This window comes from Hemicordylus capensis, chromosome 1 (assembly GCF_027244095.1).
Source record: "Hemicordylus capensis ecotype Gifberg chromosome 1, rHemCap1.1.pri, whole genome shotgun sequence".
NCBI lineage: Eukaryota > Metazoa > Chordata > Lepidosauria > Squamata > Cordylidae > Hemicordylus > Hemicordylus capensis.
The window spans coordinates 457479573-457496052 of record NC_069657.1 but is presented as its reverse complement, the minus strand read 5'-3'; the positions used below and the strand labels follow the sequence as shown (position 1 = coordinate 457496052).

The window sequence follows — 16480 nt, the reverse complement described above, 5'->3', positions numbered from 1 at the left end:
AACTTGGACTCCATGGTTCTGGAGTCCAGTCTCTTATTATGGAGGGGGAAGGTAAATGGGCTTTTCTTTATCCCCATTACAAGTAACATACTTGGAACAGAAACACAGCTGCCTGGGGCAAATATTTTATTCAATAACTCTGCCTCTGAATATACTCCTCTAGGAACCACAGTTAAATTTCTAGGTGCTGTGGCTCCTTGACTCACTACTTGCTGAAAGGTATGTCCTATGGAACATACCTTCAGGTCCTGTACATTTCCTGAACAGGAACAGAAAATAAGACATCACAGTTCCTTGACCAAGCTAAGTAAATAACTCTTGTTGAGAGAACTGTTCTGGAGCATTGATGGAACATCCTGAGACTACGTTTGGGCTTGTGTTGGGAATTAGCAAGATTGTAGTGAACAGTCAATTTGTGCAAAGTTTGGGTTTGGAAATGAGAAAGATGGTGCGACAAGATTTATTTATTTAGGGAATTAGGGGTACAGGAAGAGAGAAATTAAGTGGGCAAGGAGGCAATAAAAATATTAACTAATAGTGCTAGAATCTCACAAAGAGGCATTTAAGCGTAAGATTTGAATTGTTACTGAATCAGCTCAGGCCTGGCTAAAGAAAGGGTCTGAAGAGTAGCTTTAGACTTAAAGAGAAAGGAGCGAGGAGATTTAGGAAGATAGGCAATTAATATTACCGATCCAGGATCTGGTGGTGTGTTGGTCACATTTGCAGGTAGCATGTGTTGGTGGATCTCCTTGCAGGGACAAGGTGGGAAGGCGGGGAAAAGAAGAGGCAAGTGTGCCACTCGAAAGCCAGGAAACCAGGATAGCATCTGGTTCCAAGGAAAGTCCAGGGTCATTCGGGTCTTTAGGGTCCAATTCTCTAGGGCAACCAAGCATGGTGTGTTGTTTGGGTTTGGGGAAAGGTCCAAACTGGAAGCTGGGATCCAAGGCTGTAATAAAAGCTTTAGGCGATGGTATAGCTAAAGCCAAAGCACAGCATGTGTTGGCGTTTGGGCTAGAAATAGGCAAAATCATGCCTTCGGTCCATACACGGGTCACACCTCCATGCTGTTGGGGCTGACATCTGTGTTTGACAAAAGAATTCATAGGGCTGGATTCGATCACTGGTAGGTGTGATCTTGATGAACAATAAAGTGCAGTGGCTTGAACAAAAATTGTATGGGTTGGAGTGAATGGGTGATCTCCAAGCTTATCTTTCCCTACCTGGAAGTTTTCCTGGTGTGCAGATGATGATTCTTTGTATGCCAACAACTGTTCCTTCAGGTCTGTAGTAGGGTGGGAGTGCTCAACCTTATCTAAGTTCCTGTGGAGATGCTTAGTGAAATGAATCCTTTGCCAAAAGGGAGTTTTCCTATTCCCTTGTGAAGTAATCTCTCTCCTTAACTGAGCATCTGCTCAGCCAGCTTCCTTCTCGGAATAGAGGGGGGCCATAGGGTTGTGCCTTGCAGTTGCTTGTTATACTGACCTTGGGTAATACCGTGCCCCATGTTTGCTTGTGCTAAGTGACCAACTTGAGAACTTTGCCAAATATGGGCATGTGCAGTGTTCACGGTCCCGTGAGCTCATAGCCAAGATGGAGACTGCAAGCCTGTAGTTCCAAATCACATAGTGGGGTACTGTTTGTAGCCCCCAAACAGGCTGTTCTAGCAGCACTCTTCTCTTTACCTTGCTTTGCTTTGAGGAGAACAGTTGCTTTTTTTCAGTTCTAGCCAATGACCACTAGAGTCTCCAATGGATCTTTCCCTCTACTGGTTATTTCGTTCCTTGTTTAAAAATACCAAAGGGATTTCCTGTTGACTTGGTTAGTATCGCTCAAAATATTCTTATCCTCTTGAGAGCCAGCCCAGTCATCTCCTACTCTGAGTGATTGCTGTTCAACAGTGAACAGCCTGCCTCATGCAGGGCAGGAGATCTGCCTCTCCTGGGCTGGAGATCTGCCAACACAGGCTGAGCTGCCACCTGTCCGGGATGCTGTAGTGATTTGCTGCCCTGAGGAGGAGGTTGGACTAGAAGGCCACCAAGGTCCCTTCCTATTCTACAATTCTAGGATTCTAAATGTGAAATGGCTTCAAATAGTTTGTGACTGCAGTCTTCCTGGAGTATGCAAATTGCAACCAGTCAGAAGTTCTGGAGCAACTGGAAAGTGGGGAACATACTTCCACATGTGGCTAATGTCACACACTTATACAGGGAGGCAGTCAAAGAGTTATCACATCACTTGTCTGGATGTGCCATAGTTTTGTGCTTGAGCATGTGCTTTGTATGTGCAAGGTGCCAGGTTCAACTCTTAAGCATTTCCTGCTAGGGTCACTTAGCAGGTAATGGGAAAGACCTTACCGTGCCTGAGACCCTGGAGAGCAGCTCAGTGGCGTCATTCCCCTAGATCTTTGGGCCTAAGTCCATGTGGGTCGCACTCTCATGGGGCCTCACCGGCAGTTCTGCCTCAGGTGCCGGTGCTGGTGCAGGAGATGGAAGACTTTCCTAGTGTGTGTTGTTAGGCAGCTGCTGCTCCTCCCCTACCTGACAATTGGCTGTTCAGCAGGTGGGGGCTGGCTGAGGCAGAGTGTGCTAGGAACCTGTGCTGCTGCATCTCTGCCTGCCTGCCCGCCCACCCACCAGTCCCTAGCTCTTCTGGGTGGCAGGTGGAGGAAGCCCAAAGGGGTGGAGGAGTATTGGGGAGTGCTGCACGGTGTGTGCCTGCTGCAGCCTGAGCTTGCTGCAGCCTGCCTGATGGTGCCCCCTGTCCTGGCTTCTGCTCTCCAGCCAGCTTTGTCTCAAGAATGCTGTGTGAAGCCATGGGGCATTTGTGGGGTGGGTGCATGCATGCATATAGAGAGGATGCTCATTTTGCAAGGGGGGCCCTAAGCCCATTAGGTCCAGGGTCCAAAATTACCTAGCTGCACCCCTGGAGCAAGTGCTAGTCAGCATAGACAGTAGCAGCCTATGTAGGTCAGTCGTCTGACTTGGTGTAAGCAGCTTTGTATGTTAAGCAAACATGGGGTCTATCTGGGGAATTAGTGTGGCACTTAATTGATGACCGCTCAACTTGAAATTGCTTGTAATTCAGAGAAAGCACAGTTCTGGTCACCATACCTCAGAAGGACATTATAGAACTGGAGAAGGTGCAGAAGAGGGCAGCCAAGATGATCAGGGGCTTAGAGTAGCTCCTTGCGAGGCAAGGCTGCAACACCTGGAGTTTTGTAGTTTAGAGAAAAGACTGAGGGGAGACATGATAGAGGTCTGTAAAATCATGTATGGTGTGGAGAAAGTTGATAAGGATAAATTTCTTCCCCTCTCATAACACCAGATAACACTCATAAACACTCTCATCCCATGAAACCGATTGCCAAGAAATGTAGGACTGACAAAAGGAAGCACTTTCTCCCTCGAACTTCCAGTCTTGGAGGCAAGATGCCTCTGAATACCACTTGCAGGGGAGCAACAGCAGGAGGGAGGGCATGCCCTCCTCTCTTGCCTCTGGGCTTCCCGGCGGCATCTGGTGGGCCACTGTGTGAAACAGGGCGCTGGACTAGATACACCTGGGGCCTGATCTATTGGGTCTGTTGTGTTCTTAAAGAAGCCTTCGTACTCGAAGGGCAGTGAGTTATAAACATTCGGTATATAATCCATTACTTTATCTCTAATAGGCACAAGTAGAGCTTGCAGGTCAGGGATTAGTCACTTCAGTCATTGGTTGGTTGCCTGAGACAATCAGCAATAGCCTTGTCTGGCATCTGTATGCGAGAGTTGGTTAGTCACTGCCCTCTCCTTCCTAGCCCATCTGTGTCTTCTCTTGGAGGGTGGGAACTTTTTTCCAAAGGCCTCAGAGAAAAGATGGTGGCCAAGTGAACTGTCCCATTTTCTCCAGGTGCCCTCTCCAGCAGTGATGCAGTGGCCTCCTGAAGGAAGCCCATCCATGGTGGACAGGATGCTTAGAAGCCCCCATCTTTCTGGGAGCAGCCCAAAGCGCTTCTTGATGGCTGTGTGGATTATTGCCATCGTCTTTTTAAACCCCAACTCCGTTGCTGCATAACTGATGCGCCAGTGAGGACAGAGACACTGCCTTGGTGGGCAGGGGGGCAAAATAAATGGCCTCTGCTAAAGTGCTAACTTGGCAAAGAGGCACCTTGTTAACGTGGTGATTCAGGGGGAGAGTAACTGGCCCTATCCATCCCCAGCACAGTTTCTTTTTAGACTGTGAGCCCTTTGGGGACAAGGATCCAATTTATTTATATCTCTGTGTAAACTGCTTTGGAAATTTTGGTTGAAAAGCAGTATATAGATATCTGTTGCTGCTGTGCTTTGGGTACAGTACAGTTGGTACAGTGCAATGCAGGGGGGTCCTCAGGCCAGCCCTGGCATCATCATAGATCAGGGCTGCCCAACTCAAATGCCCTGGTGGGCCAAAACCATCCACCACTTGGGGTGCAGGGGCTGAGGTCAAATTTTTAGCACATTATGACATTAGAATTAAAACTATGATGAGTTACTTGTGGATCTCTTCCCCCTGTCAGCGGACCCCTAGTTTCAACCAAGGAGAGTGGCCAGAGGATAGGTCCTGTCCCTGCTCAATCAGTGGGCCCCCTAGAGTGCATGCCAGCCCCACACAAATGCCAAGTCCTCTCCTCTCCCTAAAGGGTGGTTGCTAGTTTCAGGCTGCAGTGCTAGGCATGCTTACATGGGCGTAAGCCTCACTGGGCACATCACGGAGCATATTTCTGACAAAGCACGCACAGGATGGCGCTATAAGGCCGTTTCCCGCTCTTGTGTTGCTGCAGCATACCTGGGGGCCAGTAAAATAGTCCCTGTGGGCCTTAGGTTGTGCAGGCCTGTCGTAGATCATGATCCCCTGTCTGCCTTCAGGATCTGCTAACCAGAGGTAATGTGTGTTAAAGTGGAGTCTCCCATGGCCAGTATATCTGATCTTTTTAAAAAAGTCACTAACTATAGATGTTACAGTGGTGTTGTAGTATTAATTTTTTGCTTGCTACTAAGGTGAAGTAACTCTTGTTTCTTTAAAGGGAAATATAATGGTGGATTGACTTACATTGATTTACATTGCCAAGTAAAGGGCCAATTTTAAGCATTGATTTAAATCAAATTAATTTCACATTTATTTAGATACTTGCTTCCTAAACAGAAGTGCATGTTGGCTGGTTGCTGGAGCCATAACCTTTTGTCTGTGTCCTGGCATGGGGCACTTTTATTAGTCACTCCGCTGTGGCTCTCAGACTTGCTCCTGAGGCTTGAGAAGCTCTTGAACATGATGGCATGCAGCAGCAAGAAGGCTGCAGCAGAAAGGGGGGAACTCAGGAAAGCTGCCCCCTCCTATACAAAAGAAATTGCCTTCAATTTGTGGGAGTTGGCGTTGGGAGACAACAGAATGAAGGTTGCTTCATTCTGTCAACTGGGTCTTGCATCCCATTGTTGCCCTGCTTACATTGCCACACTCATCGTTTCCAGCTAGAAAAGGGATTTCTTCAAAATATCCCCATACAGGGATTTCTCACCTGCATGACAGGCTTTTGTAGATGGCTGCTGGTTGGTATCAACACCAGAAGATGCTGATTCATCGCCATATTCCTTACTTGGTTAGCTTGTCCTGCCTTCCCACAAAATAGCTGCTGGGCAGACTAGTGTTCCCCAGGGAATGGAAGAGCAACGTCCTACTTGGAGAACTATTTCTGAGCCATTTGAAGAAACTGACTAGTTGCTAAACCTAAAGGTAGGGGTCAATGTTAGCCAGATGGATTTATGAATGGCACCTGAGCTGACTTGCTAATGCCATCCCTGCTTGCCCCCAGTATCAAGCCATGATACAAGGTCATGAAGCACCCTTTGGCCTCTACCATCAGCCCTGGGAGGCTGCACCCTTTGCCTCCTGGGAACAATATCATGGGTAGGGGATAACCAGCCTGGCCCATCCATCTGTCAGGGAGGAGCAGCTGCAGGAAATCTGCCCGCCCCCCACACCCCCACTCAAAAAGTATTCTCTGCTCCAGCTGCTAGTTGTCTTCCAGGTTTGGTGTGTTTGGTAGATTAATCAAGTGTCTAAAGCTTTGTAATCCCGAGAAAATGTTAGTTTCCCCCCAGTAATCTGGTTTAGACGTTAATCTGCAGACTAGGAGAAAATGTACATAGAACATACTAAACTCCATGTCGTATATCCCTGTATTTTGGATTATGTTCACCGTCTAAGAGATACATATATCGGGTGGCATATAAATGATAGATAAATAAATTATAAAGATGGCCTCAGATTAGTTATGCATGATATGCTGTTGCTTCTCCTTGTGCTGCCTCCTTGGTATTTTCCAAGATCACATTTGGCTCACAAAGTTTTTCCCAGGTCTTGTTTCTTTGTGCTCCCAACTGTAGCTTTGCTAATCTGAATGGAGTTATTTAGACATTTGGTCATCCTGCTCCCTGACCTTGGCGTTCACAACTTCTGTTTCATTTTCTAAACAAATGTGGGTATCTTTCCAAGGAAGAGATTATGAGGCATAAATGCTTTATACATGCATGCATTCATCTCTTGTATTTGTCAAACCCAAAAATGTGTTTGGCAGTCTGAAGCTACTAATCAAAGCTGCTTACAAAATCTGTCAAGCCTAGTAGTTGATTGGGAGGTACTGCAGAAGTAACTTGAGTAAAACCAAGTCTCCTAACTTGTGCGTGACTCAGGATTTGATGTCGGGCGCAGAGTGCCAGCGGCCCTGGCCACAGGACTTGGCTGAGCTGGAAAAGCTGAACCAGTCCTTCTGGTGAACTGGGCTCCTCATTCTCTCAAATACTGTATGTGTGCTGCTGATCACTTTGAAGCCAATTTGTACGTCAAAAGATAATGCCAACCCATGTGTTAATGCAGTACAGTTAGACTGCACTGGATCAGAGTCTGGGCTCAGTCTGTCTAAATGAGGCCTGGGGGGCAAATCCAGCCCACAGGGACTCTTGCTGGCCCTGCAGGCAGGAGTATCCTGTAGCAACAGCAGGAGTCATTAAGAGCTTTTGGCCTGTCCTGCTGGTGAGCAGCAGCAGCTCCTCAGGGCAGTGGGCTGCTTGAGACTAGATGTCTCCCTTCCCTTGGCCAGAGCCTACTGACACCATCCCCACCCCCACAAACTCAACCCTCTGCCCCCTCACTTCCATTAGTAATTTTAAAGTTAGCATTAATGTGCCCAAAATTAACCTTGGCCCCTGCACACCATGGTGAGTCTTCTGGCCCATGGGGGCATATGAGTTGTGCACCCCTGATCTTTCTCAAATGCAAGGATTAATTAGCTAAGGTGTTCTTGGGTTTTTTGGTACTGAATCACTGTGTCGAGAAATAAGTTGATGAAACTGGCAGATGCCAAAGAGGATCGGCAGGCTATGCAGGGTGTGAGAGGAAGCCTGTAGGAACTAATGGTGAAAATGGAATGAAAGTTGTTAGCTTTGCTCAACATGCACCCCCCCCCATTCTAGGTACTGTTTTGTTTTTATACCAAAAAATGGCAGTGCTGTAATAAAAATAAAATCTTATTCAGCCGAATAGAAAAACCCACAGGGGCTCTGGAAGAGAACCATTTTTGCCTGACACCATTTAGTAGAGTACTAAAGGTCAGGTTTTGCATTCTGAGGAACACTAAACTTTTTCAGGATGGGCTGGAAGTCTTGCCATTAGAAATAAAATGACAGCAGAAGAAATATACTAGGAAGAGGGTAGATTGTAAGAGGGCTGTGAGTGAGAGAAAACTCTGCATCAAGGCACTTGGCGCCAAATGGTGTAACTGGTATTTTAAATATGCAGATTAGTTTCATATAGTCTAGTCATGGGAAGTGACAAGTAGCCCTGCAGGACCTGAACACCCTCTGCCTGCAACCATTTGGCATTTTTTCAGGCAATGGGGCTTCAATGAGTGCGTGTGTTTACATATGTTTATGTACTCTGTGAGATTTCAGGCAACAAGATCCTGTGTACTTGTACTATGTGGCTTTGATAGAATTGGAAAGGCAAATACAGTCGATTATGTTAAGTGAAATATCCCTAGCATCAGTAGGAAACTACTGACACCATTTATTAAAAACAAAGCACTAATTGAAGTCATATCTGGAATTTATTTAACATATTTCTGTACTGGCCAAAACATGCATCTCTTGTAAATGTGTCACTTGTATACATGCAGTATGAGTTCAGATTGAACTATAAGACTTCTGCTTGTAATAGTGGCTAGCCAAATGCTCTGGGGAGACCCACAAGCAGGGTTTGAAGGCAAGAGCTTTCTCTCACTGTATAGCTCCCAACTACTAGTATTCAGAGGTATATTACTTCTGAACCTGGAAGTTGCAGTTAGCTGTTGTGGCTAACAGCTCTTGATGGGTCTATCCTCTTTCACGAATGTCTAATCTGATTGTAAAACTAAGCCAGTCGCCGCCACCGAATCTTGCAGCAGCTAATTCCCTAAAACATGCATTATATGAAATGTTTCCTCTGCTCTGTCCTAAATCTGCTACCTGTCTCTTGAGTTCAAGCATCATGGGAGAAAATCTTCTCCCTTTATGTGGAACCATAGGTAATTCACTGTCTCTACAACTGGACTAAATTTGGTTCAAATCGAGGTCCACAAGTTAGATCTCTTGCACCTCAAATGTTCATGTATCTGCCATCTTGGATCAGAGTGGATGACATTACAGACTGCACCATTGAGGCATCACTGTGTGTCATTCACTGCAACTATACCCAATTTGGTTCAAATGGGTTAGCAAGTCCACAAATTAACCCACTTGTGCCTCAGATGTTCACACGGCTGCCATTTTGAATCGGAGTGGATGACAACATCACACCCCATGCCATTAGAGTATCCCTATGTGTCCCTACAGCTGTAGCAAATTTGGTTCAAAGCGGCTCACAAGTTAGTCCACTTGTGCCTCAAAAAGTTTACCTGTCCACCATCTTGAATTGGGGTAGATGACATCATCACAAACTACACCATTAAGGTGTCCCTACAACTCTACCTGATTTGGTTTATATTGGTCCAGGCGTTGCGAAGTTGATGGGTGGGGGTGGGGGGACACACACACAGAATGCCAGGTGATCTCATAAGCCTACTAGAAAGTAGAATAAAAATAATTCCACATGTTCTGTTCTATGGAGCTTGAAAGGGTAGCCTTTTGAGAAAACTTGGTTTTAGATGTTGCATCATATACAAAGTGGTGATAGCTTGGTCAGTCTTGCAGATGTTGGCTGGTGCTTTTTGGAGGGTGTGCATCAGCAGTGCCTGGATTTTTTCCTCCATAACTAGGTGTAGAACTTAAGATGGGCTTGCTATAACTCTCTTTATCATGATGATGTGTCTCTGGGCATGTAGCCAGTGTGTAATGCTTAGTATTGCACCAGGGTTAGAAAGATCCAGGCTGGTGACAGATCGCCACTCAGTTATGAGGCTCACTGGATAACCTTGGGTCTGTTGCATTTGGCCTAACCCTTCTTGTAGAGTTACTGGGATAAAATGGCAGTGGGGAAGAAACTTGGGTGTGACACTGAGCTCACTGTAAGGAAAAAAGGGGTTCTTTAAACAAAAAACAAACCTGAGGTAGAAAAAGGTAGTTCCTTGCCCCCAAAGTGCTCGCAGTCTGAAAAGAAATAAAAGGGAGGCACCAGTAGTAGCCACTGGACAATGCTGTGCTGGGGATGACGAGGGTTAGTTGTGCTCCTCCTGCTAAAGAACTGCCGCTTTTTAAAAGTTTCTCTTTATCTAGTTACTGGGGAATAATTTATTGCCACTAAATAACATATTGCAACTTTCTGCTTTCTCATAGGGATAGATTTCAAGATCAAAACAGTTGAATTGCAAGGAAAGAAGATCAAGCTACAGATATGGTAAGTAATACCTCAGAATTTGTATGGAATGCAGACCTGAAAGAGGACCACGCTACTTACACTCTCAGTAGTGTCGGGTGTCCACTCCAGTGATTTCTTGGGTGTTCGCTCATCTTGCCGAGTAGGGTCATGCTTCCTGAATTGGCCTGGGTGCTTTCTGAGAATTATTTTCGTAACTAGATTTGGTTACAGAACAGTGATCTTTGCTATTTTTTAAAGAGAGGCCACTCTAGCAAAAAATCTTCATTGTGAGAGGTATTTCCATTGTGCTGACCCCTGCACAGTACAGCACTTTGCTCAGTGCAGGGAGGGCCTTTTTCAGAGAGATGGAGCCCTCTCTTAGAGCTTTAGGGGGAAAGCACTGGGACCAGCTGCACTTACCAGCATTTTGTGCATGCCTTCTGAGATGATGCAGAGGCTCAAAAAGGCTCTGTTCTCCTTTTGAAGGAGCCCTTCCCACGCTGGGCTAAGTGTAGCGCTGCATGGTGAGAACAGTCACCTCCATATAGTGCCAGGAAGACTCTGCCGGTATTCAGCTGTGGCCAAAGCTTTGCACAGGCCGAATAAACAATTAATTGGGGGCTTCACGTAGGGTTGATGGGGGCCACCACTGGCTCCCGGACCTTGCAGTGAAGAACAACGCTACTGTGGAATGTCTGACATCATCCTGTTCACTGCGTGATTCCGGATTGGCTTGGATAGCCCACGTGACAAACTGAGACACTGACACCATGAGGAGGAAAAATGGTACTGCAGCAGGAAAGGGAAACAACGGCAGCAGCAAATATCTTCAAGAGGAATTGAACATATTCCTGTTTAAGGGCTTTGGACATAGCTCTCCCTGTCGGCACTACTTCTGACCCAGCTATCAAAATGAGCAAATAGCTGGCATAGTCTTGCGTCTTGCGCATAGGATTTGCTAGCCAGCAAAACTAAACTGCCTTTGTCTGAAGAAATCCAAGTGGCTGTTGTCTAGATTTATGTCTGGGGTTCTCAAACTTGGGCCCCCAGTTGCTGTTGGACTACAACTCCCATCATCCCCAGCCTTTGGTGATTGTGGCTGGGGATGATGGGAGTTGTAGTCCAACAGCATCTGGGGACCCAAGGTTGGGTTACATGCAAAATGCCCATGCATCGCTGCAGGTGGCCACCCTAGGAAGGTAACGTAAGATCCAAGTTCATTTTCATTACTTTAATAGAATTTAGACTTCATGGCAAGCCTGTGTAAAAACTCATAGTTTTAAGTCAGTCCGTGACACTTTTGTGTGAGATCTGTATTGTGTCCATATAGATTGTTGTTAGAATTCTGGCTAAACCTCATGATTGTGCAGAATCTCAGCCCTCCCCCTCAGCACTAAATCTGCCTCATACCTGGGCGACTCTGCACTCTCCCTTGTACTGGTGGTAAGCTTTTGAGCAGCCCTTTGGGGGCATGCAGTTAACTAGTGTGTTGCACTGAGTAGAGTAATCCTCTCCAGTGTTCCCTTTAACAAGGCTCCCCAGATGTTGTTGACTACAACTCCCAGAATCCCCAGGCAAAAGCCCTTGCAGCTGGAGATTCTGGGAGTCATAGTCAACAACATCTGGGAATCCCTGTTAGAGGGAACACTGATGCTATGTTTCCTATGATCCCCTCTTATCTTTTAACTTAATCCTTTAAGTAGTGACTTGGCAGTTCATGGAAAGGTTTCCTTGTTTCTACTTCTGTGACTGTTTGCTGGTTCAACCAATACAGCTTTGTAACGATAACTCAACCAGGGTGGCTTCTCTAAACTAAATTCTCCACCAGTATCCCATGAAGAAAGGCAGGGAACCACTGGTGGGCAGGTGAGTTATTTTAAAAGCATTCTGATTCTGTAAGCATTGCAGAAGAGCATCTGCCTTCAGTGACAAGTGATGCAGTCAGTCATGTAATATAGGCAAGACTTGCTAAGAAATGTGGAGGGACACCTCTATGGCAGTGAACATCAGAACAGCCCTGCTCGATCCAGCCCAAGGCCCATCTGGTCCAGCTCCCTGTTCCCCCACAGTGGCCCACCAGATGCCTCTGGGAAGCCACACTAGTAGGAGATGCAGGCTTGCCCCCCTCATGCCGTTGCTCCCCTGCAACTGATGTTTGGAGTCATCCTGCCTCTGATCATGGAAGTACTCTGTAGCCATCCAGACTAGTAGCCATTGATAGCCCTGTCCTCCATGAATTTGTCCAAGCGTCTTTTGATGCCATCTGTGCTGGGGGCCATCACCACATCTCATGGCAGAGAATTCCACTATTATGTGCTGTGTGGATAAAGTCCTCGCTTCTCAGTCCTAAATTTCCTGGCCATTGGTGTCATGGGATGACTCCTGGCTCTAGTGTTCTGAGAGGGGGAGGAGCTCACCTTCAGTAAATGAGGATCCCATATCCTCTTGCGTATATCCCATATGATGATCCCATATACTGCTCTGGGAGTGGGGGCCTCCTAGTAGTGGGCGATTCGATCTATACCCCAACGATTAAATCACCCACTACTAGGAGGCCTCTACCCACAGAGGAGTATCCCCTGTGCAAGAGAGGATATGGGATCATCATTCACTGAAGTGGTTTTGTGACCAGCATGTCAACTGCACAGTGACTTGTTAAATGTGTTAAATAATAGACAGGGCCAGAAGTAAAGAGAATTATAAAACCAGTGAATGGAGGGGACCTAACCTTTACATAAGATACACTTCAGTATCTATTGCTGTATTCACGGAGTAGTTGTGGCCATATTTTGTGAGGTTGTATGTCTTCATGGTTTCTAATTACTTGGTCTTGGAATCAGTAAGACCAGGGGAAGAGCACACCTCTTGGAGGAGCCCAGTTGTTCACACCCTGGCTTCCAAACTGCTCTATTGTATACTTAGTTAACAAGAAGCTGCCTTATGCAGAGTTGGGTCAAAAGCCTGAAATGCAGAGCAGTCTCTTCTTACACCAGGAACTGAGGTGAGTCTTTCCTAGTATCCTTCCTGGGACTTTGTAACTGGATATGCCAGGGGTTGAGCTGGATCCTTCTGCATGTCTGTCATCTTCTAACGTTGTGATGTGGCTTCGTCCAGTATGATTTGTCACTTCTCCAGGTGATCAGTGAAGGGCTACTAGGGCCTTCAGCTCTTTGTATTGAGTAAGAGTTGTCAAATGAATCTTCAAGGTGCTCTTTGTCAGAGGGGTTCGGATATAATGGAGTGTGAGGCTGATGAAGTCTTTAGGATGGTGTGCAGATGAGCAAGGCCGCCTTCAGAAAGAGCCTGGGTTTGGGAGTCATCAGGATGCTGCAGTAGTTCTTTCCAGATGATTCAAGCATGAAGCTGGCACAGCTTTCTGTCTCCAGACAACCTGAAAACCCCCTCAGGTGACTTGACTGTGTACAAATGTTGATGCACAGAAATAGTCTGATTTCTGGACCCATGAATATTGTTGTCCCCTCCCCCACATCCATATATGTGTACGCAGAATCTTGTTACACAAGGTCTCTGTTGCTTTTATCCATGGTTTCCAATCCTTTTTTCTAGCTGGCTGACACTAAGGGTTTTTTGCCACCTGCACACTACTATTTCTCTGCCTTATCAGCTTGTCTCAAACTGCTGCTTGCTTCTCCCTTCATGCTGTCTTCCCAGACCTTGGGTTCTTGCCTCCAGCTGCCAATCCCCTTCTTGCATTACCCATTCCACCCATGGTTTGCTTGGTTCTTTCTTCTTTGGCTTCTCTGAGGTGTGCTGTAGTTCCCCTGGGAAAGCTGCCTGCCTGCTTGCTCTCTCTTTCCTTGAAAACAGTCCTAAGAGAACTTGCAGCTGCTTCCTCCCACCTCCGCAACTGAATGGACAGGTGTGCAGCCCAGTGAATGCAACACTGCCTGCCTCTCATCTCTTCGCCGCCTCGAAAAACCAAACCATGTTTCAGGCAAGCTTTCTAGCAAATACCGCTTCCTCTGGCTGTTGAAGCACCCTACAGCTTCAGAAACGAGGGGATTGCCCACTCTGCAACATAAAGCAGATTGTGGGGGAGGTCATCTGGCAAGGCTGACCCCTGGCCCCAGCCACTCCCTTATGGTTTTAAAGAACTTTGATTAAATATTGTACATCAGGTTACAGGTATAAACTGTAACCTGTTAAGCACATTAAATAAGCCGTTTGTCAAATGCTGATGTTGTGTTCTTTTTTAAAAAGCAAAATACTCAGTGTGTTAAGTGTTCAAACATAGATTTGAATCATTCCCACTGATCAATGGGGGCCCCAGGAGATGCATGGGCACTTGTGTGAGAGTTTCTACTAGGAGAGCTAAAATTGACATTTAAAATTTAAATTGGAATGTGGTTTAAAATGAAGCCTGAACTTCATACATTTGCATTCTTAAAGTTGAATTTACAATCCTTTAAGACAAGCTGTTTTTCTTTGTAAAGAAAACTGGGGGAAACACATCTTTTAAAGAGCCTTTTTAATGTTTTATCTGCTGCTTATATCTGGTAGCTTATTTAGTTTTTATAGTTCTCAATTTTTAGCTTTTTATTAACTTCTAATTCAAATCTTTAAAAACATTTGTAATTGTAAATGTGGTTTTAGCCTCATCTTTTAACTTTATTAATCTTTTTATTTTACGTTATATCTATTTTATTAATGTTGTGAGTTGCTCCAAGCAATAGTGGGGTTGAGTATAAATATTTTAAATAAATAAAATGAAACACCTCTGCTCCCACAGTAGAATAGTGCACGTGTTTGTGTCATGGCTTAATACTGAAGGCCAGGCAGGGACTGGCAAGTCACTGATCCTTCTGAGACGCCTTTTGATGCCTGGTAGGTAACTGATCTCAGCAGCTGGCTCAGTCACTACCCCCTGTAAATATTCATGGTTTTAGCTGCTAGTTGGAGAACACAGATACTCTCCATTTCATGGAGAACAGCCATCTTGTCAATAACCACAGAGGTAATAGCTGCAAGGCTGAGATTGATTCTTCTGGTGTGTTGGGTAGGGCACTGTTATAACCAAGCTGTTTTTTGTGTTTTTGTTAAGGTTTTTTATTAGAACAGTATTAACATAACAAAGAACAGTATCTCATAGTAACATAATACATTTAACAATCATATTTTCTATATATGACAAGAAAATCCAGAATCAGATCTAGTACCACTAATACTTATTTATTTATTTATCAGATTTGTACACCACCCCAAACTTTGGTCTCTGGGCGTTTAACAATAGCATAAAACAAGTTAAAAACATATACAAAAAACTTAAAACAATTTAAAAATAAACCAGAGATTAAAACCTAAAAAAATTAGGATAAATATAATGTGCCCAAATATGGTAGAACTGTGAATCTGTTCTCTCAGCCTTAATTTAAATTTGTCACTGATCTTTTCTATTTATTTATTCAATTTATATACCGCCCTTCCAAAATGGCTCAGGGCGGTTTACAATTGGGTGGTAACAATTTCGCTTTTTATTGCTAAAACAATAAAAAGCGAAAACAAATTAAAAACAATATAACAACAATCAACAATTTAAAAACATTTTAAAACAGCAATTAAACAATTCCAGTAATTAAAAGCTCCAAAATCAGGTTAGAATTTTAAAACCCTGGAAAGCCAGGCCAAACAAATACGTTTTAAGGGCTCTCCTGAAGGCTAATAAAGAATTCAAATTACGGATTTCCGCAGGGAGCGCATTCCACAGCCCCGGAGCAGCCATAGAGAAGGCCCGCCTCCGAGTCGCCACCAGACGAGCTGGTGGTAACTGGAGACGAACCTCCTCAGATGACCTTAATGTGCGATGGGGATCACGCACAAGAAGGAGCTCTCTAAGGTAACTCGGGCCTAAGCCGTTCAGGGCTTTAAAGGTAATCACCAGCACTTTGTATTTTGCCCAGAAACATATCAGCAGCCAGTGCAATTGTTTCAAAATAGGCGTAATGTGGTCTCTCCGGGTTACCCCAGCGACCAACCTGGCTGCCGCATTCTGAACTAATTGAAGTTTCCGAACTACGTACAAAGGCAGCCCCATGTAGAGCGCATTGCAATAGTCAAGCCGGGAGGTTACCAGCTGGTGCACCACTGTTTTGAGGTCATCATCCTCAAGGAATGGACGCAGCTGTCGAATCAGCCGAAGCTGATAGAAAGCACTCCTGGCCATGGCCTCCACCTGAGAAACCAGGGTGAGGCCTGGGTCCAGGAGTACTCCCAAGCTGCGCACCTGCTCCTTCTGGGGGAGTGTAACCCCATCCAGAACAGGGAGATCTAACTCACTCCTCAGATTCTGAGCCCCCACAATGAGCACCTCTGTCTTGCTTGGATTCAGCTTCAATTTGTTCTCCCTCATCCAGCCCATTACTGCCTGTAGGCAAGCATTTAAAGAGTGAGTGCCATTTCCTGAAGATGAAAAGGAGAAGTAGATTTGGGTTTCATCAGCATACTGATAACATCCAGCACCAAATCTCCTGATGACCTTACCCAGCGGTTTCATGTAGATGTTGAAAAGCATTGGTGACAGAATGGAGCCCTGAGGGACACCATATAACAGCTCCTGCTTTGAGGAGCGACTGTCACCAAGCTCCACCATCTGGGATTTACCCGAGAGATAGGAACGGAACCACTG

General features: G+C 45.5%; 1 protein-coding gene across 1 annotated transcript in view; it reads left to right on the top strand.

Annotated features, from left to right (window-relative positions):
• Nucleotides 1-16480, top strand: part of RAB10 (RAB10, member RAS oncogene family) — a 51493-nt gene that overhangs the window by 9374 nt on the left and 25639 nt on the right. The window contains exon 2 of the mRNA XM_053250681.1: nucleotides 9816-9876. Coding sequence (XP_053106656.1) covers nucleotides 9816-9876 — 61 coding nt within the window. The remainder of the gene's footprint in view (nucleotides 1-9815; nucleotides 9877-16480) is intronic.